The following is a 24895-nucleotide window of genomic DNA, read 5'->3' on the forward strand; positions in this document are numbered from 1 at the left end:
ACAATCAGACCTAGTCAATGAGTCCATAAAAGGACACTATTCATTTACAACTGAAGTCCTTAGCTAAAATAACTTACCTTTACAAACCAAGAATGATACAGCCTATCCCAAAGTTCTAATACTTGTTTTTCAATTACGGCCGTATTATTCACCTTATCTCCGAGAATTTTATGAAGCTGGAAGGAATACAGATATAATCTGAGTTAGTGTTTCAGGCAACAATCCAGTAAAATTAATACATGCTGGTCTTTACATTTGTTCCAAATCAAACTAAAATGTCCCAGACTATTTAACTGCCTCCAACCACACTGTTCTTTCCTTAAACTCTACTCAGTATTTCCAGTAAATATTCTCTCTCCCATCTTTTTGCTTCTTTATTCTTTCCTTTATTCTTAGGTCTCTAGGAAAACTTCTTTAGGTCTTAAGAGAACAAAGCCATGCTTACTGACTTTTCTGATCTCATCTGCCCAGAGAAAAATCTTTCCCAAGTGACCCTGGTGCTCAACCATTATATGGAAGTGTCATGCTACATTTACCACTAGTATTAGAATTACGACACAACGTTAGGTGAAATTTTAGAACCTTAGCTATAAACGCAAGTCTCCCTTTGAATACGCTCAGAGATGTTAGGTCTCAGTGTGTTACTTGCTTAGTTGTGTCTGATTCTGCGACCCCATGGACTGTGGCCTCCAGGCTCCTGTGTCCATGGGGTTCTCCAGGCAAGAATGTGGGAGTGGGTAGCCATTCCCTTCTCTAGACCCAGGGATCTTCTTCCAGACCCAGGGATTGAACTTGGGTCTCCTGCACTGCAGGCAGATTCCTTACTGTCTGAGCCAGAGATGTCAGGTCTCAGAGTTATGACCAATTAGACTGGCTTCCGGGTTCGGGAAATCAAAAACACTAAGACAAGATAACTTGGAGAAAGCTAGTCATTATAGTATCTCATCCTACATGTTACGTGTTATTAAAACCATACGGTAATCTTAAAGATGCTTTTAAAAAGACGATGATTTATTGCCCCACTTAATACAACTGCTGCCATTTTTCCCTCTGCAACCTTCTGCCTGCTTACACAGATACAGTTTAGAATTCTATATTTTCTTTTGCATCATAAGTATTTCATTTTTACTTTTCAACACTAACCTTTATTTTTATATGGTTTCATATTAGCTAAGTTTTTCTATTATTATTTAATCAATCATAGGACATAGAGATGGTTCCCAATTTATAATGTCACAAGTAACACTGCAATAAATATCTTTATGCAACTTTTTTATTACTAACATTAAGATAAACATACAGGAATCAAAGGAAATAAGCATTTTAATGACTCCAGTCAAACACTGCTAAACTGTCTTCTATAAGGCCTATACCAATTAATACTTTCCAATGTTGTATGAAAGAACCAATTTTTCCCAAACCTTATGAACTGATAAATTATTAAATTATTAGATAATTTAATAGGTGTGAAATGGTAATAATTATTTATATTTTTCTTTAGTGATGAGAGTGACCATTTTCCATGTTGGTTTTCAATGTGTATTTCCTTTTGTGTGACCTAACCATACCTTTTGACCATTTAATGCTGATCTTATAGACACCTGAACCAGTTTTTTGACATATTTGATACAAATATATCTGCTCAGTGTTTTCTCTTACATTTGATTTATTCACAAACCAAAGACAAATTAGTGAATATAAAAGCCATTCATCTTTGCATAGTATTTTAGTTTACAAATGGCTCTCACCTACATTCTATGACCTTTGCAACAATCTCAACAAAGTTGGACAGAAAAATGTTTGGTTAACCCTTTATTCTTTTAAAATGAGAAAACAGAAAGAATCTATGATAGGCCCAAGGTCATGCAGCTAAGAGTTGGAACTAAAAGTAGCAGAGTTAGGATCAAAAGCTGTCTAATAGTCTTTCATCTACAGCATATATAACCTATGGACAAAGAACACCTAACAGAGCAAATTATCCACAATAATTAAAACCCACCATTACCCCTATTCTAACTCTCCCTACTTATTTCACAATCATGGGGATTTAGTCTTTTTAAAAAAGTTTTATTTATTTATTCATCCATAATGTTTTTGGCTGTGCTGGGTCTTCATGGTTGCGGCGAGCAGGCGTTACTCTCTAGCTGTGGTGTGCGGGCTTCTCAAGGTGCTGGCTTCTCCTGTTCCCGAGCACTGGCGCCAGGCACACAGGCTACAGCAGTTGTGGCACATGGGCTTGGCTGCCCAGAGCAGGTGGAATCTTCCCTGATCAGGGATGGAACCCGCGTCCCCTGCCTTGGCAGGCGGATTTTTAAACTGGACCACTAAGGAAGTCCTCTACTGACTTTAACTGTGTTTTTTATATATTATGATTGTCAGATTCTCACAGTCCTATGACCCATTCTGTCAGCCTCTGGGATCTTTTACCAGAAGAAGCCTAAAATGGTCACAGCCAGCCTCCAGTTTTGGCTGCTTGCACAGTGGCCTTTACTGCAATAAAGCACTATTTCAAACTGACATCCCCTTTAGCTGTCTCACTCCCAGCACAACGGTGAATAACTAAAATACCACAACTATTAACTAAAAGGAGTTGCTGCTGTTTAATCGATAAGTCATGTCTGACTCTTTTGCAACTCCATGGATGGTAGCCCGCGAGGCTCCTCTGCCCATAGGATTTCCCAGGCAAGAATATTGGAATAGGTAGCCATTTCCTTCTCCGGGGGATCTTCTTGACCCAGGACCAAAGGCGCATCTCCTGCACTGGCGAGCAGATTCTTTACCACCGAGGCACCTGGGAAGCCTAACTCAAGAGAGAGTTCAGCAAAATTTTGCAGCGTGTTATAAAACACTCTATTCAAATTTGCGGTGCTATCAATCATAGCAGAACACTACAGACCCCAATTACCAGCCTGCACCATTGTATTATCAAAAGCCACAAGGAAGACCGGGCCAGAGAACTGAGTTTAACGGGCACAGCACCGCTGCTACAAAAAATCACTGAAGCACACACCCCGCTGGAGGAATGAGATGCTCTTTGTATGTGGAACCCAATGCCACACTAAGAGCAGTCAGAATGCCCTCTGAGGGCGGTGTAACTTAAGGCAAACAGCCTAATCTACAAAAATAGGAATAACTCAGAAGGCAAATGTCTGGTCCAACCTTGCTTGAAATCTTGGTAGCATGTGATACAACCAAGTCTTTCTTGAAACATTTTCTTCTGTAGGCCTCGCTGACACACAGGGTGCATCGCAGGGCTTCTCCTCCTCCACCTTCTCTGCTGGCTCACTTCTCTGGCCTTCAAAAGCCTAAGTGTGCAGGAAACTATGTCTGGTCCTCCTCAAGCCATACTCTCTCCTTAGGCCGTGATACAGGCTTAATGGTGTCCTCCACCTCTAAATTGTTATGTAAAGTCCTAACCCCCAGGACCCCAGAATGTGAGAGTATTTGGAGACAGGGTCTTGAAGAAAGTAATCAAGTTAAAATGAGATCACTGAATGCTGAGGAACGAGCCAACTAGAGGGTTTGACTAGAACCATGACCATGAACAGAGGACATAGGAGATACAGCTGACAAAGTAGGCTGGAAGCACATAGAAAGTAACCTTCTCTGTTCATACCCAAACATAGGCTAGAAAAAACTTTTCTTCTTTCCTGAGTGTGGCATTCCGTCACCACCTAGTTTTGGCCCTTTCTACACTGTAGTTCTTAGTATTCAATTCTTATATGACTCTTAGCTGGATTAGATCTGAGCTACCTCTGCAATGTCAACGACTCTTTAAAAAAAAAAAAAAATTATTGAGATATAACTCACACACCTTACAATTCACCCATTTAGGTGCATAACTCAACAGTTTTTTTTTTTTGCATTCACAGTTATGCAGTCATTACCACAATCTATTTGGAACATTCTCAAGCCCCCAGAAGTTAACTCCATACTCACTAGTAATCACTCTTCCATTTCTTCCCAATCCCCTACCCTTGAAAACCACTACTCTATGTTTCTATAGATAAGCCTCTCACACATTTTATATAAGTGGAATCATACTTATGTGGTCTTTTATGACTGCTTCTTTGATTTAGTAATGATTTCAAGGTTCATCCATGTCGTAAAATGTATCAGTACTTCCTTTTTATGGTCAAATAATAGTCCATTATACAGATATACCACATTTTATTTATCCATTCAATTCAATGGTTGTTTTTAGATACTATCCCTGTGCCTCCTAAATCAGGATCACAAATATTTTACAACTTTTTGTAGAAAAATCATGTCTCTTCCAAGGTCTTCCATTTTAGACTCTCAAGTATAAGGTTTCAAATCTATTTTTTCCTCCAAGTAATTAAAAATTTACTTTAAAATCTAAGGCACATTCTTCCAACTATCCAAATTCCCTTTATTATTTTCCCAAACAGGTAAGAATTCCAGAATGAAAGTTTCTCCTAAACAGATAATTCAAGAATTAAACACTACGTTATCCACAGTATACGTCAGGCAAACATACATCTAAACATCTAAAAGTCCTCTGCAACATTCGGTCTTCCTTCCATGATGGTTCTGAGAAGCATGTGCACACACAGTGGAGCCCTGACCAATACCGGTTTGAACAGTGCAGGTCCACTTACATGTGAATCGTTCTCACTAAATATGTGCTACAGTGGTACAAGATCTGTGGCTGGTGGAATCTAAGAATGCAAAACCAGGTAAGTGAGAGCCAACTGTAAAGTCAGGGACTTTTCAACTACAGGGAAGGTCAGCACCTCTAACCACCACATTGTTCAAGGTCAAGTGTACTTATCTTTTGTTTATTCAATAAATATTTTCTTTAAAACTTCCATGAGACAGTGGATTTCATTATCTGGTATGGACCCAGGAAAATCAGTAACACATCTTTCTCCTAACTTTTAACTTGACACGATTCTATCCTTAGGTTAGCAGATTATTGTACGTATAGTGTAAATGGCAACCCAGTCCAGTGTTCTTGCCTGGAGAATCCCAGGGACCGGAGAGCCTGGTGGGCTGCCGTCTATGGGGTCGCACAGAGTCGGACACGACTGAAGCGACTTAGCAGCAGCAGCAGTGTAATTTCCAAAAGGTGGCGCAGTGGTAAAGAATCCATCTGCCAGTGCAGGAGATACAAGAGATGCGGGCTTGATCCCTGGGTTGGGAAGATCCCCAGGAGGAAAAAATGGTAACCCACTCTAGTATTCTTGCCTGGAAAATTCCATGGACAGAGAAGCCTGGCAGGCCACAGTCCATGGGGTCACAAAGAGTCAGACACAGTTGAGCAACTGAGTAGGCATGTATACACAGTGTAATTTCTTTTGTTTTTTAGATGCTGAATTTGAATTTTAAACAGGGAATTTTTCAGCACACATCTCAGTGCAACAAGTTTTGGCAATCCCTAGATAATCCTAATTACCTCATACATTAAAACTATAAATTACCTTCATTTCCATAGGAAAAACTAGGGGAAAAAAGTGATGTCCCAAATCTGTATCATGGAGTCTGATCCTTAGCTACAAGAGCTGTGTCTTTTCCTCTGCCTTTCGTTTCCCCTTCACAAAACTTCAGTCAAACTCACCTCCTCAAGTACACTCCTATCTCTGTATCTTGGCTCACATAAATACCCCTTCTTAAAATACACCCTTCCTTCTCTCTATTCATCCAGGATCTATCATTCCATTCCTTCACAGTTTATCTCAAGTGCCACATTAAAGCACTTAGATCAGCTCCGGGCACACACTTTTAGCATATCGTAGTAGAAAGAGAAAAGGATTTAGAATTAGTCTACAGTCTGAAAGCAAGCTCTGCGATTTATTACATGACCAGTGGGAATTTACTTAAGTAAATTTACATAAGTCTGTTTCCTTGTCTATAAAGGGGGTAAAATAATTCAGACTACTCTAGGTTTCTTGGAAAGATTAAATGAAACAAATTGGAAACTGTCGAGTACAGTTATCAGCAGATAATAAAATTTAATAGGTGTTAATAATTTTTTCTTCACAAAGCCATATTTGATCAGCCAAGCTTAGTGATCATTCTGTCCTAATGTACAAACAATTAATCAGATCTATTTTGAACATGAAGCAAATCCCCAGCCTCTTGGATTGTTCAGGCTACCAGCAATTATCAATAGGATTGTCCAGATGGTTTTATTTCATCCTATGTTGACTGTTGATTTATAGATTTAAGCCTATTTCAATACAGAAATTATAAACAGAATCTCCATTTTTGCTTTATCAAAGCAAGAAGTCACTACCAATGAAGACCCTGCAAAGAAAAAGCTGTGAAAATGGGCTCTTTCCTTACCTTGTGGGTTATCCATTCTCGTCCATACTGATATACGTTGTTGGCTGCAGAATTAAGGGCTCTTTGGACAACCTGCGCCTCAGGAAGCCAACTAATTCAAAATAAAGAAAGGAAAAATGAAAAACTGGTATAGTGTACTGCACCAGTAATCCCTGGAACTTAATTTTTTAAACAATCATTTACAATTTACGATTCTAAAACTTGCAGAGTATTTCCTAACAAATTACTGACTACCATGGGGGTAGTTAAAAAAAAAAATAAAAGAGGAGGCCATACAATTTGTCATCAAGTTCAATTAGGTGAACAGCATAATCCTAGGAACACTCTCCACGAAAAAGTAAAAACCCTCTCACAGAAGCCAAATTAAACAAGTAGGCAAAGAGATCCTACAGGCGTTGGCAGACTTTTTTTTTCTGTAAAGGGCCAAGGCGTAAATATTTTAGGCTTTTCGGGACATATGATCTGTATCACAACTACTCAATTCTGTCTGCTTTTTTCTGCAGCCTCCAAATAGCCACAGACAACATGACATGAACAGGTGTAGGCTGTTCCAATAAATCTTTATGGAACAGGTGGTTGGATTTGGTTCTGAGCCGTAGTCTGCCAACTCTGCCACAAAAAATGATACAGTATGGGAAAGCTGCTGACTCTGCCATGGCGGGGATTTTCTTGAATCCCTTAACCTCTGATCCTGTTTCCTCATCTGTAAAATGGGGATAACGTCTTCAGCAAACAACATAATGTAGGGGAAAGCTTAGTAAATCAAAGACATGTTGTATACTGTGAGACTCAATTCAATATTCGGACTTTCCCCTCTGCTCTCCTCCATCCCATTACGTGTCATTCTCATGCAAAAATGACAACATTCAACAAAGTTTTGCAAACTCTTCCCTCTTCTCTCTTCCAAGGTAACTGTACCAATGAAGATCATTTCATAAAAACAGACACAGAACCTAGGCCATCCATCTCTGTTTGTCAAAATTACATCCACCATCCCATTACATGTCATTCTCATGCAAAAATGACAACATTCACAGAGTTTTGGCAAACTCTTCTCTGGCCATCCATCTCTATTTTTGTCAAAATTACATTCTTACTTTGCCCACTCAGGATGATTTGCTAGAGTTTCATTAATCAAATTGCTTGTGACTTCAATCATGTGTACACTCTCTTGATGTACCTGTATTACGGACAGGAAAAGAGTATCAATAAAAATTAAACTCAATTTAACATTTATCTTTTATACCACTCTAGGAACAATGCTTTAAGCGTCAAGTAATTAGATACCTGAGTGTCAGTTAACTTAAGAGACCGCACTGAATAGCCACTATCCATAACAAGGCAACTCTAGATTGTTTTTTAACTCTGAGAGCTGTCGTTTTGTTTCAGTAAGCAAACAACTTACCTGTAATAACTGCAAAGTTTGTCTTCCCTGTCATTAATGTCTCTGCTCAGTGTTTTTTATTTTTTGAAAACCCCAAGGGTCCCCCCTGAACCTGAATAGCTAAACAGTCCGCCAAGAACGTTGCCATAAAGTTATGCTCCGACACTTCACACTCGGAAGCTGCATCCTTTCTAGCCTGAGATGTGTGAAACTTGAGAATGTCATCAAAGGCACAACAAATGTGCAAATCTCCCCAGGCTTTCAAAATTCACAGGATACCTTAGGGTCTCCCATATACCATTCTAAAATGTGATTTATTAATCTCAGCCCTTCTGTGCCTTTCTTGCTTCCAGAACCTCTCTCTTTAATTCACAGCTTCTCTGTTCCCAGTCCCAAACCAAATCCACCACAACCCATAAGAAAATCTGTAGGTTTTTTCTGCCCACACAAGGCAGGTGAAGATAAGTAATTCCAAGTAAAAAAGCCACAAACGACATGCTTTTATCAGATGCAGTAGCAGTTTTTCACAAGCAAACAGTCCTCAAATTATTGCCTAACTGATCATTTTTCAATGCCCTGATATGGTGTTTATAATAATTTTTATACCATTTAATTCTTGCTTTAGGTAGAAAGGAATTACCTAACATCCTCAACTCTGCTATTATCCCAAAATATACTAGGAACATGGAGGCAAAAAGGATTTTCTGACAAACTGGATATGCATGTATTAATAAAAGAAAAAAAGTAGTCAAGAATGACCCTGAGGCTTTTCACCTAAGCAAGCAGAATGAAGCTGTCACTTACTTGAAATGAGAAGAACAGACAAGCATGGGAAGGTCTGGGATTCAGTTCTGACATGTTATATTTGAGTTGTCTATTAAGACATTCAAATGGATACTGTCATGGTGTTTTAGAGAAAGATCCTTTTATTAGCTAGGAGAATGAACTAGATAACCAGTAAGTTTCCTTCAAAAGCTCAGTTTGCATGAGTCCTAAACTACAAAGAAATGGTTCAGTAATAATTGTTATCAAAGTTCAGGGAAGCAAAAGCTCACTGAAGCATGAAATGAACAAAGGAAAAAAAAGATGAAACAATTGAGATGAGCAGGCAAGAAGACTCTACACAAAGGGACAAAGAAGGGAAAGTGGAATAGGAGAGGAAAAAGAGAAAAAAAAGGAAAAGAATTACATACTGGTGAAAGGTTTCTCTAAGAACTAGAAAAACATACAGAGGGAGGTTTAGGTGGAATATAACACAGACAAAGACAGACCTCTCAAGTCTGTAGAGCCTAAATAAGTGACTATACATGATTAAAATCCAAAGAAAAGGTAAAAAGGTAAAAACTGCATTTTAACTGAAACAGGTATAGAGAGAGCAGGTTGTTAGAAGCAAATGATAAGATCAGGGCATACTGAGGCTAAGAGTGACTGAGAACAGGACTTCCAAGTAGAAAGTCAAATAGTAGGAAACAGTGTAATTCTTTAGTAAATTGCTGCATATTAGATTATCTATTGCTAATAGGTACATCTGCTGCTGCTGCTGCTAAGTCACCATATCTCTACAGCACTATATGAAAATGGTTCACATCCAGGATATCAGGTAAGCTTCACAATTTCTGGAAAACAACATATAAAAATCTGGGGTGCAGAGTTCAGTAGGGTCCAAATAAAATAAAGACTGTGATAGACTGCAAAAGTTTTTTGAAAAGCTAGTAAGAGACAAAAAATTTAGCTGAACTTTGGAGAATGATTTTCTTTGATGAAAGAGGGATAATAAGGACTAAATTTTTTTATATCCTCTCAAAATTCATCTGTTGAAAGCCTAACTCCAATGTTGATAGGTATAAGAGGTAGGACCTTTGGGAAGTAATTAGGTCATGAGGGTGGTGCTCTCATGATGGGACTGGTGGTGGTGGTTTAGTCGCTGTGGTGGTTTAGTCCCTAAGTCGTGTCCGACTCTTGTGACCCCATGGGCTGCAGCCCACCAGGCTCCCCTGTCAATAGCATTTTCCAGGCAAGAATACTGGAGTGGGTTGCCATTTTCTTCTCCAGGGGGTCTTCCCAATCCAGGGATTGAACCCAGGTCTCCTGCACTGCAGGCAGATTCTTTACTGACTGAGCTACCATGGAAGACCTGATGGAAGACACAATGGGATTAGCGTCCTTAAACGAAGAAATACAAAGATGTTCTTTCTCCCTATCATGTGAGAATACAAGGAGAAAACAGCCACCTATAAGCCAGGAACAGAGCCTTTACCAAGAAGCTGACCATGCTCACACTTTCATCCGGGGCTCTCAGCCTCCAGAACTATGAGAAATAAATGTTTGTTGTTTAAGGCACTTGGTGTATGGTATTCTGTTATAGCAGTCCAAACTAGTAAGGTGGAAAGGAAATGCAAGCTGGAAGGATCTGGAAAGTGAGAAATAGCTTAATGGTAAATCAGCAGAAAGAACAATGAGACATGAAGGAAGGAATCAAATTCTGATCAAGTGAACAGGATCTACGCTAGGAGTCATGGACCAGATCATAGTTCTCCTTTTGAGAGAAGAACCCACTTTTCCCTCAGTATCTCCATTTTTCATCTGCCATTTACCTCAGAGGATTTTTATGATAATAAAATTTAAATGATAAAAATACATTAGGCAAATTCATGGCAAAACCAGCAATACAAAAATCATAAATACTTTAAATGCTGCAATTATTTATAAGCAAAGTAACATTTCCTATGCATGCAACTGCTGGCTTCTTATCCATACAACAAATTCTAACAGTTAAAGAGTTTATTAATGGTGATAGCAATTGTTGTACTGTACCTTTGCAGTCAGGAGTAGGGCTAAAAGAAGTGTTCCTATCACTAACAAAAATATGATGAAAATGCTAATTATTTTGTCTAACATCTTCTCCAACCAGATGATCATCTGCACAGAAATGAGAAAGAGAATTAGTCATCTTTCAAGCACAGCTTAATAAAAACACATGTGCATTCAACCTTCATGAAGACAAAACAGGATATTCAGCATTGCAGTAACTATGGCATAATGATTAAAGCAGCGAAAGCTATAAGCCACTTTAGAAAATTAACTAACAATGTTAATTGTTGTTATAGAAAGAGCTTATTATTGTCACTTCTAAGAAAAGGCAATCAATGTGAATATAACCTAAATCTATGCTTAGATTCTCATATTGTGGTATGTTGACATTTCAAATTAGAATTTACGATCTGATAAACATTCTGAACTAAATAATGACAATCCATTAGTGACCTCAAATCTCTACTGTCAATTAGCAAATAGATATGACTTTAGAAAAAGGATGACTCTTACAATACAGATATGTCCTAAACCATACAGATAAAACAGGAACAAATTAAAATGGGAATTACATTCAAAATATTTTTTCCCTTTAGTGTCATCAGGGTTACAAACAACATCTATTGTTAAGGTAGTGATAAATACCAATTTCAGAATAATAGCTACCCTGGAAGCAAAAGGGCTGGGACACGGATGCACAGTCAGGGAGGGGCACACAAGAGACTTCAGCTGCACAGGTAATATTTTCTCACACTGGAAGGCAGGCATGTGGGTGCTCTTCTATCCTTTTATATTTGAAATATGTCATAATAAAATAAGAAATCCACTTGAAATTTCTATTCTTTTTAAACCATAAGCTTTATGACAAATTATAACTGACTATAAATAAAAAAGAATCATTAATGCAGTGGTTATCTCTTAATCCATAATTAAAATTATGCTTTTCCACAATGCCACTAGACATTCTATTCTGAGTATAACTTCTCTCATCTTTCATAATCACAAATAATCCTACATTTTCTAAAACTTTTGCTTTCAGAATATCTAATCTGGACAGATTTTTAGAATTCCTGCCATTCAAAGCTACCAATTAACATTTCAAAAATACAACCAGACTGATGATTGAAATACCACAATGCACCCCTCCATCCCAACATGAGCACTGAGAGTAAGTTACTCTTCTTTTAAATATGAATTATGCTCTCCAAACAGTTAAACATCCAAGAGCAAAGAAGGATGGTTAAAACAGCATGTCTTCTAAAACATTTGCTTTCTATTCAAAGATTATAAGCTTGCACCTCCTTATCTTTCAGGAAGGACACTGTCACCAAGAGATCGATGCTACAGTGAACTCAAAGATAAACAATGCATTTTTATCTTGACAATTTCAGCTTTCAAACAGAAGAGTTAATTTTCAGTGCATGCTACCAAAGCATCAAAGACAACGCAGAGATTAAAAAAAGTAATAACAGGTTTCTAAGATATGGAAGGTCAGAGGTCATATTTTGAATGTAGGTTCTAAAATCAGTGAAAGTGAGAAGTATCACAATCAGAAACCAACTCAATATGTAGTTTTTGGGAGTTTCCTGAGCAAAGAGCTAGTGTTGCATGATTCCTCTTTGTATCTCCAAAACCTAACAGTGCACAGCATGTGGTAAAAGCTCAGTTAATACATATTTGAATAGGCAAAATAAAGAAAATATCACAACTAAGATTGGATTGGTATTCACAAATTACAATTTCTGAAAATAACTTAGGAGCCACATTTTTTTTTTTTTTTAAGAAAATTCACATCCTGAAATACACTAACATAAAAGATGTTTTATTTGGAAAGTATCTGAAGTTATGTCTGAATGTTTTTAACATATAAAACATGGAATATTTACAAACACATTATGTACAACAACATTACAAAAGTCAAACTCTGTTTTCAAGCCAGGGTAGAATTTTCCTACCACAAGCTCTATATACCTGCTCCTCCTGCTGCTAAGTCGCTTCAGTCATGTCCGACTCTGTGCGACCCCATAGACGGCAGCCCACCAGGCTCCGCCATCCCTGGGATTCTCCAGGCAAGAACACTGGAGTGGGTTGCCATTTCCTTCTCCAATGCATGAAAGTGAAAAGTGAAAGTGAAGTTGCTCAGTCGTGTCCCACTCCTAGAGACCCCATGGACTGCAGCCTACCAGGCTCCTCTGTCCATGGGATTTTCCAGGCAAGAGTACTGGAGTGGGGTGCCGTTGCCTTCTCCATCTATATACCTAAGGACTGGAATAAGAGACACCTAAATAAAAATTTATTTTCAAGAGATAATACTGAGGGTTAGATGTTTTATTGAAAATTTAAAATACAGGCAGACACTGTTTTATTGTGTTTCAATTTATTGTGCTTTGTAAATAACACGCTTTTTTACACATTTAAGGTTTGTGGCAACCCTGCATTGAGCAAGTATATTGGTGCCATTTATTCCAACAGCATTTGCTTATTTTGTATCTCTATCACATTTTGGTAATTCTCCCAATATTTCAAACTTTTTTGTTATGATATGTACTATGGTGATTTGTAATCAGTGACTTTTGATGTTACTACCACAACTCACTGACAGCTGAGATGATGTTTAGTCTTTTTTTTTTTTTTAAGCAGTAAAGTATTTTTAATTATGGTTTATACAATTTTGGGGACATAATGCTATTGCACATTTAATAGACTACATGTGTCCAACTTAGTCGCCAACTTTTTACCACTGCACTACTTATTAAGCTCAAAAGACTACAGTATGTGAAAGTGAAAGTCACTTAGTCGTGTCCGACTCTTTGCGACCCCATGGACTTGTATAATACAGTCCATGGAATCCTCCAGGCCAGAATACTGGAGTGGGTAGCCTTCCCTTCTCCAGCGGATCTTCCTGACCCAGGGATCTAACCTGGGTCTCCTGCATTGCTGGCAGGTTCTTTACCAACTGAGCTATCAGGGAAGTCCAGACTACGTATAGTACAAACAAATTTTATATGTACTGGGAACCCAAAGAAAACCATGTGACTTGCCTTATTGCAATATTCACTTTACTGTTGTGGTCTGGAACCCAACCCACAGCATTTCCAAGGCATGCCTGTAAATAAAATCGCTTAAGATGTTCCATACACAAGCAAAAGGTATGTGTATGGTGAGGGTCGGGGGGAGGTTTCTATTTACATGTGGCCAGCTAAGATAAGGTGAGAAAACAGGCAAAAAGGAAGACAGCAAAAGTGAAAGAGAAAAAAAAGAGGAAAAGAGAGACAGGAAAGACTTTAAAATGTGGAGAACTAAGGACCAATCAAGAAGAAACGATCAAAGAGGGTAGAAAACTTACGGAGGAAACAAACCCCCTAAAAGAGTGAATGGAACAAGACTCATAAGGAAACTGCAACTCACAGACACAGAGAGAGAAAGGTGGTGAGAGGAAGCGAAGGAGAAGGGGCAGGGGATGAAGGAGAGAATTCGTAAAGAAATGCCAGAGGCGCTGTCCCGTGAGGCTGTGCTCTGCTTTAACCAAGGGGAACCACACTGCCTGTCGGTCCCTACCCTGCTCCACTTATTTCCCAGTTTATTTTAGGTTTGAGATTTTATTTTCTAAAAGTAGAAGGGGAGTACTTTTAAAATGACATTCTGAATGTTTTAAGTATAAATAAAGGGCATGCATTTTTTAAAATGTAGAAATGTCAGTATATACATAGTTATATCAAAAGATACTCTGAGGCTTCTGAACTGACTCACCTTCTTTATCAAGTTATGAAGAAATTGTCATTCCACTACTGAGTTTTCTATTCATTATTCTGGACGTGTAGATTTTTATTTTGCTTTGTTTTTCTTAACCTAATTCTAGCAGTCTCAGTGCAAATAATAAATACTGAGAAATAAAACAACTAAGTCTCAAGAAACAGTTACATTTGAATTAATCATAGCCGTGTTTCTCACCCTCACTTCTCTTGAATTAGTTTCTAATTCACTGCACTTGAACTTGGAATACCAATACCCAATGCTGCAAATTTTCTGCCCTTGGATGAAATATGTAACAAAACAGACTTCAACTTATTTATGTGCTTGCCCCGGGCACAGGCTCTCAGAAGTTAAAGCAGTTAGTCCAACTCTACACCAATACTTTACCTATGCTACACAGAAACATCAAAGAAAAGGAAGAGGTTGCCTGATCCCTTGAGAATCTTTTAAAACTAATTCACAATTAGTCAGCTATGAATTAGGTAACCTAACTCAAGTCACCAAAGGTTAAATCAGATTGAACCTAATGACTTTAGCTCTCCTTTCTCTCATCTCTTGAGAACAATTTCATTTCAGTAAAAACAAAGTGGGGAAATACATAAGACCACCTACTTTAATCAAAGTAAGAAAATATCAATTATTTTTGTAGCTCTATCACTTGCCAAGGATTGAACTCATTTACTCATATTTGTTTTGTAGAGCAGAGGTGCACACAGCCATTTGTGTATGTGTGTTTGTATGCGTATGTGCGGTCACAGTGGTATGTGTGTATGCTGATTTTACACACTGTTTATTTTCAATCCAAAGTTTAAAAGTGTAATAAGCACTGTCAGTAAGTCTCCCCTTTCTTCTCTTTCAACAGAAAGAACGAAACTCTAATCTTTACACCCAAGAGCCGCATTTTGAACTATTTCTAAGAGATAAGACATTTTTCTTAAGGCCTGCTATAATGTTTTCACTGAAGATTTTTAAGGTCTTATTGTGTTTAATGACAATACACACGAATGATATCATCTTTTGCTATCTGCCCTAGGGATCTGATAACACTGTCAGAACTACTGTATGTGGACTATATATCAAAGGTATGGTACTCCAAATCCTCCTAATCCAGAGGATTAGGCTTCATTTAAGTTACTGAAAATTCCATGCCAATCATGTGAGGCACTGACCACAGATACAACCTCACATTTTGGGAAATACATAAAACTAGATGTCACGGGCCATGACCACAACATTTTCTGAGATAAAAAATAAAATTTTGAAACACTAGCTATAAAAAAAAAGATAAAAAACACTATCGGCCAAGAGAATCATACAAATATTTCACAAGTCTTTTTTTAAAACTGTGGTGTTATTTATAGAAAAAGTAGCCATAAAGAGTTCTCTTTCCTTTTCAGTAACTTTTGCCTAAAATGCTCTCACACATCAAAGGAGACGAGAGCATCAGGCGGGGCCACACTATAGAGCTGAAAAGGTCTGGAGGTCACTGTGGACGAAGGACCATGAGACAGAACGTCAGCACACTCGGGCAAGGAGATTCCATCCACATCCTAAATAAACAGCTTTAAGTTTTCAGCAAATTGCACTGTGGCAATATTAGTGCTTCACGACCTTCCATAGCTTATAATTAGAACTTTAAAAACAAAAACTTAGTCTGACATATGAACAGAAACAGGGTGAGAACGGAGATACGGGGGGAAGTTACAGAATTCAATAATAAAAATCAACATCCAGGTGTTCATTTACCTTCTTATTTAGCCAGTGCCAGAGCTTGAGGATAGGGGTAAAGGTGAGAGAAGATAAGAACAGTGGCATATCATTAGAGAATGCAGTAACAGTATGAAAAGAAAAGAGAGTCACTGAGAGCATGAGGAGGAAATTATCTCAGACACAGGAAAAACTGGAAAAAAAACTGAAATGCATTAACAAAGTTTCGAAATCAAGTGAATGTAGTATTCCTTTAAGACACACAATTGAAATGATGATAACCACAAACTTTGTTCGAAATTCAATGATTAAAAGTACATAAAGATAACCTGAATGTTTACAGGCTTAAACTTTCATACCAAATTCCAAAGATCAAAGCGGTAATTAAGATTTTTCACATACCATGCATTAAAAGATTTTCAGTCCCTATGTAAACTAACTCCTGTTCACACACTACATTTTCATTGAACTTTGTAGCTGCAGCTTTAAAATAGCACTTATTTTACATTTCCTAGAGTAAAACATTTCAAAGCTCATTTGGAACAGCGAACACCTGGCCAAAAAGCAGACACAGTTAAGATTCTGATCATATTAGGCGCATTTTCTTCCATTTCCAATTTTTTAGGCGTGCATTTTTCTACTGTATGCAATATCCTGCTGTTTTTTCATGTAGACGTTACCTCACCTACACCTCACAATATTTAGCACTATAATAACTAATGCTAGTTAATGGTCACATAAAATAAAAATCAGCAAACATAAGATTTAAAGCACTATTAGTGATATAAAAAGCATAAAGACTAAAAAGCTTAATTCCATCCGAATGACTGAACGCTCTTTGCAGAGCTATTCCTAACGCACACCTAGCACATTTTTAGACACGTACTTCAAACAGCCTTCTCCAGATGGATCATCTCAACACTGGTCCAGTCAATTGAAATTAAATAGAAACATGGAAAATGGATTTAGTCCCCAAAGCAGAACCCCAGATATATTATTATACTGCATAGAACATAATTTTGGCATCAATTATAACTGACCAAATATTCAATTTGTGATAGCCATTCATTCTGATATGTATCATATATAACAGAAAATGCTAGTTTTATTCATTTTACTGTCTCTCTTCCTGAAGAACAACAGACTGGCATATAAATTAGAATAAAAATGACAAATTTTTACAAGACTGCTGCTAAGCTGCTTCAGTCATGCCCGACTCTGTGTGACCCCATAGACAAGCAGCCCACGAGGCTCCCCCGTTCCTGGGATTCTCCAGGCAAGAACACTGGAGTGGGTTGCCATTTTCTTCTCCATTACAAGACTACCGCTTAACAAATACTTTTTGATGCCCCTGGAATTTCAACCAACACAACTGTACAGTTTTCCTAAATGAAGTGTTCCCAATACAAGTATATGGGAACACTGAAAATAGGACTTCGTTTTTATGCCATCTGATAGTGGTAAGACAAAGAAATTAACTGATGTAATAAGAGACACCCTCTTTAAACAGCTTGAAGTGATAAATCTGCTCTAATAAGATAAAATGTCACCTTAATCAGGGAGATGTGATAAACATGTTGAAATCTGTGAGAAGTCCTAGATTCTTATTTTAAAAATTGAAAAAAATTAATAAGAACACAATAGGCAGGGAATTCGCTGGTGGTCCAGCAATTAGAACTCTGTACTTTCACTGCCAAGGGCCCAGGTTCAACCCCTGGTCAGGGAACCAAGATTCCCACAAGCCACGTATCATGGTCACAAAAGACACACACACACACACACACACACACACACACAAATAGGCAAATTAAAAAAGAAAAATATAAACAGCCAAGAAGCAAATAAAAGAATGGTCAACTCAACTGTTATTTTAAAAATTTTCAAGTTAAAGCAACACAAAGATACTTCTTTTTACAAAACTAAAATGGACTTTCAGTTATACCATAATATCGAGTACTGGCAAGAGTTCAAAGAAATGGGCATTCTCATATGCTCCTGAGGTGGGAATTAAAACTAGCAAACTTTCTGGAAGACAACCGAGCCAACTATTAAAAATATGTATCCCCTGCACCTACTTTGACTTCCTCTCCCTCACATGAACTCCAGACACTGTTCTTGTCTCTATCTACATTGCTTCATCCAACAGTGTTTTTTCAGCCTTAAGCCATGGATGGACCTATTAAAAGTAGTCACTAGCCCTGTGAAAAAGTCCAGCTTGCACAGCACACAAAAAGGTGCTCTCGATTCAGTCCTGCCTGATTCTCCAGCTCTGCCTCCCACTAATCACCATTTCACATACCCCACTTTGTTCCCTAAGAACTCACTCTGTGGGAGTCCCTGTACCCCTACACTGCTCCATTTACCCGCTCTTCTTGCCATGCCTGTCTAATAAACTCCTGGCAGGGCTTCAAAATTTGCTGTGGTATCACCTTTCCCACTGCTCATCAACAGTGAGTCATTTCTTGCTGAGTACTACCACTATATGCTATACACACCTCTCCCCTCAAATTATAACAACCACTTAACACTTACGGAGCTTACAGTGTACCAGATCCCAGTCTAGGAACTAAACATGTAATAAGTCACTGAACCCTCACCACCATTCTGTGAGATATACTTGCTATTATACTTTATATTCACTGGCACAGAAGGGTTACAAAACTCATCCAAGATCACAGAGCTAATAAGCAGCAGAACTGGGATCTGAATCTAAAGTTTGAATTCAGAGACTATGCTCCTAACATCAGCTTCTGAAACTAGCACAGCCTCTAAATTTTAATGGATTGCTGTCTACCCACTAAAACAGAGCTTCTGTACCTAGTTTTCCAGGATTCATCTGGTTTTCCGTAAAACTTATGCTCTCTGACACATGAGAATTATCCAAAAGTATTCACTGAACTGAGCTACACCTGGCTATACAATTTTAGGCAAGTCACTTAACCCCTCTAGATTTCAACTTGGTCCTTATAAAATGAGAGTTGAACTAGGTGCTCCTTTTCCCTCGTTTTTAAGTTGTAAAAATACTTACACAACACTTATTCAAACTACATCTATCCCATCCATCACTCTAAATTTCATCAAAGTTAGACATTAAATGTGTTATCAGCAAGTACAATGTAAATACTAATATACCATAAAATGGAATCTTTTAGACAACGAAATACATAAATTCTATTTGAAAGCAGCTCAAGTTATGAAACTACAATACCTTGCTATCAACTTTTAGCAAGAATTTCCCGAGCCCGATAATTGGCCACGGGGCCAGGGCTTGCTGCCGCTCCCTCAGGAAGTGCTCTGTCGCCTGCCACCACACGGAGCAGCGCTTCTCCAGGAAGTTGACGACGCCAAAGTGAATAACGAGCTTTTTGAGCACCCAGACTACAAAGAAGGTGAGAAATACACACACACAAGAGACAGTGATTACAAACAGCTTCAGTTTCACAAAACCTTCCTAAAACAGGAAAGCGAGTGCTAAAATAAAGATACAGGTTTTGTTTTTGTTTTTGTTTAATGGAGGAGGGAAGGAAGAAAGTTCAAAATATTCCGGACTGATGGAACTGGGACACTTTCCACACAATCCCCACCTACCTATCTCCCACCTTCTCTGTGAAGTCTGAATCCTTGAAGGGGTCAGAGATTCAAAGCCCATATAAACGTTAGATACCTTGATCATGAGGATTTCACTGACTACAATCTTGGCCCCTCACACTGTACCGTCTAGGATAAAGCATACTAACCTCTGACCAGTCCTTGTCTCTTTGGCTATTATAGCTGCTCTTGCCAAATTTTGTTCTTCTCCTTAGATGTTTGATGTGTACTGACCAGAAAAGTAGAAGGTATTCCATACACATCATAATTTTATACCCCCACAGGATAACATTTTCATTTGTATTTCTAATTCTCTTCTTGCTGCTCTGTACATCTGAATCTTTCACCAGGGTTCAGTAGTGACCAGGGCTGTTACAAACAGCTGTACACTACATGATTTCAGCAGGAACTATTCAAACTATAATATGAAGGTACCTCTCTGCAGGGGGGTAGTGTGGTTTCCCTTTAAATAGGCGTTAAACCTTCTGTTAAAAGCCTACTAAGAAGGAGGAGGGACTAGAAGGAAGTGCTACTTATCTGTGAGGGTTCTCTTGACGTTTGGACCCTAGATAATTGGTCCCAGCCACTATGATTTCCCTAACTCCAGGGAGCTCTGTGTCCTTAGCCCTGGCCTTGTAATCTAACAGTTCACAGTTTACTATTCTGAATCATGAGCTCAGGGTTACATGCCAAGTCAACAATTCCTTCATCAGCATTTTTAAACCTCTGGAGAGGTCCTAAGGAAGAAAGTTCCTATGGTCTCGAGAATAAGTCCAGGATAATTACAGTTGTAAAAACTTTGTGGGGGCCACCATGTTCACAGCCTACTCCCCCTTTGTATTTAAAAAGATAGTAAAATTATCTCAAACATTAAAAAAAAAAAGAATCCACAAATTAAAGAAAAAAAATTTTCAAAGGCAAGACAAGATCATCACTAACCAATTACCTGCAATAGGCACAGGCAGCAACTGTACAATCCACAGGTTTGACCAGATCTGGACTCCAACGATGGCCCAAAGGAGAGACACAAAGTAGACGTCACTAGTTTTCTTCTTCCGAAGAAACGTTCCAGCTTCAGACCTCTGTCTGCCCGGGGGCGGGGAAGGGGAGGTAGGTGAAGAAGATGAGGACAGTGTTGGAGGGGGTTCTCCTCTGTCCATGGTTTCTGTCTCTGAGGAGGGAAAGCAAAACAAAAATCACCCACATATTGGTCCACATTAATAAATAGTAATACAGAGCAATTAGCAATTAGCTAGGCTAGCCTGGTTTAAGCCTTCAAGATGTACTAAGATAGCATGATTACACTGGGTTAAAAAAGAAAATAAGACCCAGATGTATGCTTGCAAATGTAATAAAAAAAAGGTGTGGAGAATGATGTATGCTTGCAAATGTAATGAAAAGGGTGTGGAGAATTAACACCGACAGTGTTTACATCTAAGGAAATTAAGTTTGTTAAGAGATAGGGTTGAGTATGAGAAATGGTTTATTTTTACTTCATACATTTTACACTGTTCAAATTTTTTTGACCTATTTATCATTTCTATTTATATATATATATATATATATATACCATTTAGATTAAAAAAACCTAAAGAAAAACACATGACAAAGTAACAGAATTATAATTAGCCCATGAAAATTACTCAAACCATATGAAGCAATAAATATTAACATACAGAATTCTTTATCTAAAAATTCCTTCTCTTTAAACTTTATTGTAGATGTATTTATATGTGTTTCTGAAACAATATGGCTTTTCAGCATCATTTTATCTAAATGGGACCAGCTGCTCTTACAAGAACCCAGGGCTTTGAAGCATATCTTTCTCTTAGAATGATATTAAAAAATAACAGGTTGCTGGGGGTGAATGAATCTTCAAATATAGAATAACACACTGAATTATTTCATAAGGCATTGCTTTCTAACAACGCAACTACTGCTATATTTCACTATTACTCAGAATACATCACAATGATGGAAATGAGTAAGATCCTTAAACCTATATTTTGCCTTCTATTAAAAAAAGTTAATAATAAAAGTATACTATATTTCTTAAAGTCTAGGTAAACAAACAAACAAACAAAACATGAACACCCCTAATTTCAATGCCCTCTTTGCCCCATTTTCCTTATACAGTTTTACACAGTTGTATCCTTTTCCACTCAGAACCGTTCCCACTTTCTCCCCTTCAGTTGAACGCCAACTCCAAGAGAAATAAGACCTTGTCTGTCTTGCTCTCCCCTCCACTGAATTCCTAGTGCAAAAAAATATTACCTGACATGTAGAAGGTACTCATTAAGTCTTTATTCTAAGAATGCCTTCCCTGTTATTTCATAATTTTCATAAGTAACCCCACAATAGCCCTGTGAGTGCTTTATTATAATTTCTTTAGTTTTTTTTTTTTTTTTAATGAGTCTTAGCTGTGAGTACATTTTTACTACTGATGTAACCAGGACCATGTTTAAGTCAGCTCATCTCATGAAAACTAACATTCTACCCAGAGGTTTGGGGCTAAACATCAAGCTGATTATAATACGCTTCTATCTGCTCTCTGAATGTCTTCCTAATCTGAAAACTTCATGTTGCTGTATGCGGCAGACATTCATAAGAATAGTAAGTCCATAACCAAAACATCACCCCCTCTCTACTCTGAAAACATAATTTAATGTGTAAGAAAAGTAAGTTTTCCTACTACCCCAAATGCCTTCTTCGTAGCTGATCCCTTCTTTCAAGACTTCTCTAAAGTGAGTTCTTCCAGGAGAGCTCATGAAAACAATTCCTTAACTCTCAAACCTCTGGCAGTAATGGGCCTCTTGGCACAGACAGACAAGGCCTTTACACTCCTGAATTCTGTGTGCGTATGGTATGACTTTACAGCTGGTATAAAACTACTAGCTGGATCCCACAGGAGCTCTGTGTCCAAAATAATTAGAGGATTCTGTGCTATGGGAAACAGTCAATGTACTAACAGCAAGAGGCATGCAAAGCAAACTTTAAGAAGAAAAGCAAAAAATGCCAGAGAAATGAATTATTGGAAGATGGAAAATAAAAGTCAAAAGAAAGAGATGGAGAAAAGGAACAATGACCAAAAATGCAACACAAACAGGGCAAAATAGAACAACGGAGGAGAACTGACAGTTGTATAAAAAATGGCAAATTAAAGGACTTAAGTAGGGGAAAATATAGACAAAAGTAAATGGGTCTTTAAGAAAAGGAAAATAAAATGAAAGGCTAGTGAGAAAGAATGACAAAAGAAAAATAAGAAAAGCCCTTTAAAAAAAAAGGAAAGAATGAAGAATCAAGGTAAGAAACCTAAGAAGATACATAATTAAATGAATGAAAAAAGTGATACATGAGAACAAAGACAGAAGGGAAAAAGTGGAAAAATAGGAACCAGAGCGAAAAATGAAGGACCAGTAAGCAGCACTTTGTGATGCCAGTGTCTTTCCTAATTTTATGTTCTATGTATATTCCACTTTCCAGAATGATTCTGAAGGCATTCTCACAACACCAGTCACCTGCAGGCTGGGTAGAGGTGTGGTCCTCAGTGCTCGATTCATACCCTGTGATAGAGATGGCCAAGGTTGCTAGAGTAGAAGCTGCCATGGAGATAACTTGTCCTGGTAACTCTGCTCCTGTAAAACAAGCATGCAGTTATAAAGCTTTTTAAAGGCAATTAAAAAAAAAAGGAAAATAACTTGTAAACTGAAAAACAGTCCTTAGTTTTTCAACAGCAATAAAACAAAATGGTTATTAGTGATCCACTAGACCATGGGTTCTTCATCAAGAGACAGTGCTTAAAAATCAGTAGTAAAGTCTGCTAAAAATGCAAGTTTCTGGACTCTCTCTCTCTCATTTGGGAACTTGATGCTGGTGCATGTGGAAGATAGTAGATATAAACACGAAATGCCACACTTGTGCTTTAACTTCACAGGTTCATTTTAACGCACATCTCTGCTGAAAAACACTGCCACACCAAGTCTATGAGCTTCTTGAATGCAGACTTAGTTTCCTTTGTATTACTAGCTCCTAGCACAGTACTCTCGCCTGGAAAATCCCACTGACGGAGGAGCCTGGTAGGCTGCAGTCCATGGGGTTGCTAAGAGTCGGACACGACTGAGCGACTTCACTTTCACTTTTCACCTTCATGCATTGGAGAAGGAAATGGCAACCCACTCCAGTGTCTTGCCTGGAGAATCCCAGGGATGGGGGAGCCTGGTGGGCTGCCATCTATGGGGTCGCACAGAGTTGGACACGACTGAAGCGACTTAGCAGCAGCAGCAGCAGCAGTACAGTATGGAATAGCCCATGTGCATACTAAGTTGCTTCAGTCATGTCCGACTCTCTGAGACCCTATGGACTGTACCCCACTAGGCTACTGTATTCATGGGATTCTCCACGCAATACTGGAGGGGGTTGCCATGCCCTCGTCCAGGGGATCTTCCCGACCCAGGGACTGAACCCACATTTCTTATGTCTTCTGCACTGGCAGGCAGTTCTTTACCACTAGCACCAATGGGAAGTCCAAAATAGCCCATACTTGTTTTCAATAACAACATTTCATGACTGAATATGCAAATGTATGGGTATCGAACAAAATCATATACAGTCAATCCTCGACCTACATGGGTTTGAACTGTGCAGGTCCGCATACGTGTGGATTTTTTTCCAATAACTATAATATCTGTATTTTCATTTTACAGATCTTTAAGTATCAGGAAAAGCTTTTGTTCAATGAGAGATCACAGGTGGAACTAGGATTTGAATTCCGATTCTACCCAAACCGTTTCAGCTTCCTGGTTTTGGGTGAGTCATTTATCAATTCCTTTTTGAAGCAGAGATAGGAGTTCACAGATATCTGACTGCATGGGGGAGTCACTGCCCCTAACCCTGACATGGTTCAGGGGTCAACTTAATATCTATAAAGTCCATAATTCATCACAGACAAAATCTACCACCTGAAAATCTAAAAGATTACCACCACCTTGTTTCACAATCTAGGTTGTCGTGTTAAGTATCTAACAGGTAGTAAACCAAGTTTAACCTAGATCCAAAAAAACATTTACGGTCAATAAGGTCTGTCTGTAACGATCAGCCTTTAAGTTGCTATGGCAGACAACACAGACTAGCTCACCCAACACCTGGCTCCAGTGTGCTTTCCTGTACCCTAGAGACTGGAAAGCTAAAGACTGTTGCCTGGACTCCTTTGCAGCCACTGCTCCACCTGTGATGCAGTGGATACCAGGGAGGCACGCCCATGCAGACGTGGAAGCCCTCAGCGACTCGCTGTGATCTGGAAGCTCTCATGTCACACACAGTCATGGAGACACATGGTTTCCTGCC

General features: G+C 38.4%; 1 protein-coding gene across 2 annotated transcripts in view; it reads right to left on the reverse strand.

Annotated features, from left to right (window-relative positions):
- TMEM245 (transmembrane protein 245) overlaps nucleotides 1-24895 on the reverse strand; it is a 79376-nt gene that overhangs the window by 34180 nt on the left and 20301 nt on the right. The window contains exons 4-11 of one of the 2 annotated variants that reach the window (XM_010843543.1): nucleotides 23071-23187; nucleotides 20499-20723; nucleotides 19173-19342; nucleotides 16004-16027; nucleotides 10508-10612; nucleotides 7407-7489; nucleotides 6310-6400; nucleotides 78-176 (exon numbers count right to left, since the gene is read on the reverse strand). In XM_010843543.1, coding sequence (XP_010841845.1) covers nucleotides 78-176; nucleotides 6310-6400; nucleotides 7407-7489; nucleotides 10508-10612; nucleotides 16004-16027; nucleotides 19173-19342; nucleotides 20499-20723; nucleotides 23071-23187 — 914 coding nt within the window. The remainder of the gene's footprint in view (nucleotides 1-77; nucleotides 177-6309; nucleotides 6401-7406; nucleotides 7490-10507; nucleotides 10613-16003; nucleotides 16028-19172; nucleotides 19343-20498; nucleotides 20724-23070; nucleotides 23188-24895) is intronic. The other variant, XM_010843544.1, reaches the window with a different exon arrangement.

This window comes from Bison bison, unplaced genomic scaffold (assembly GCF_000754665.1).
Source record: "Bison bison bison isolate TAMUID 2011002044 unplaced genomic scaffold, Bison_UMD1.0 scf7180017864183, whole genome shotgun sequence".
NCBI classification, from domain to species: domain Eukaryota; kingdom Metazoa; phylum Chordata; class Mammalia; order Artiodactyla; family Bovidae; genus Bison; species Bison bison.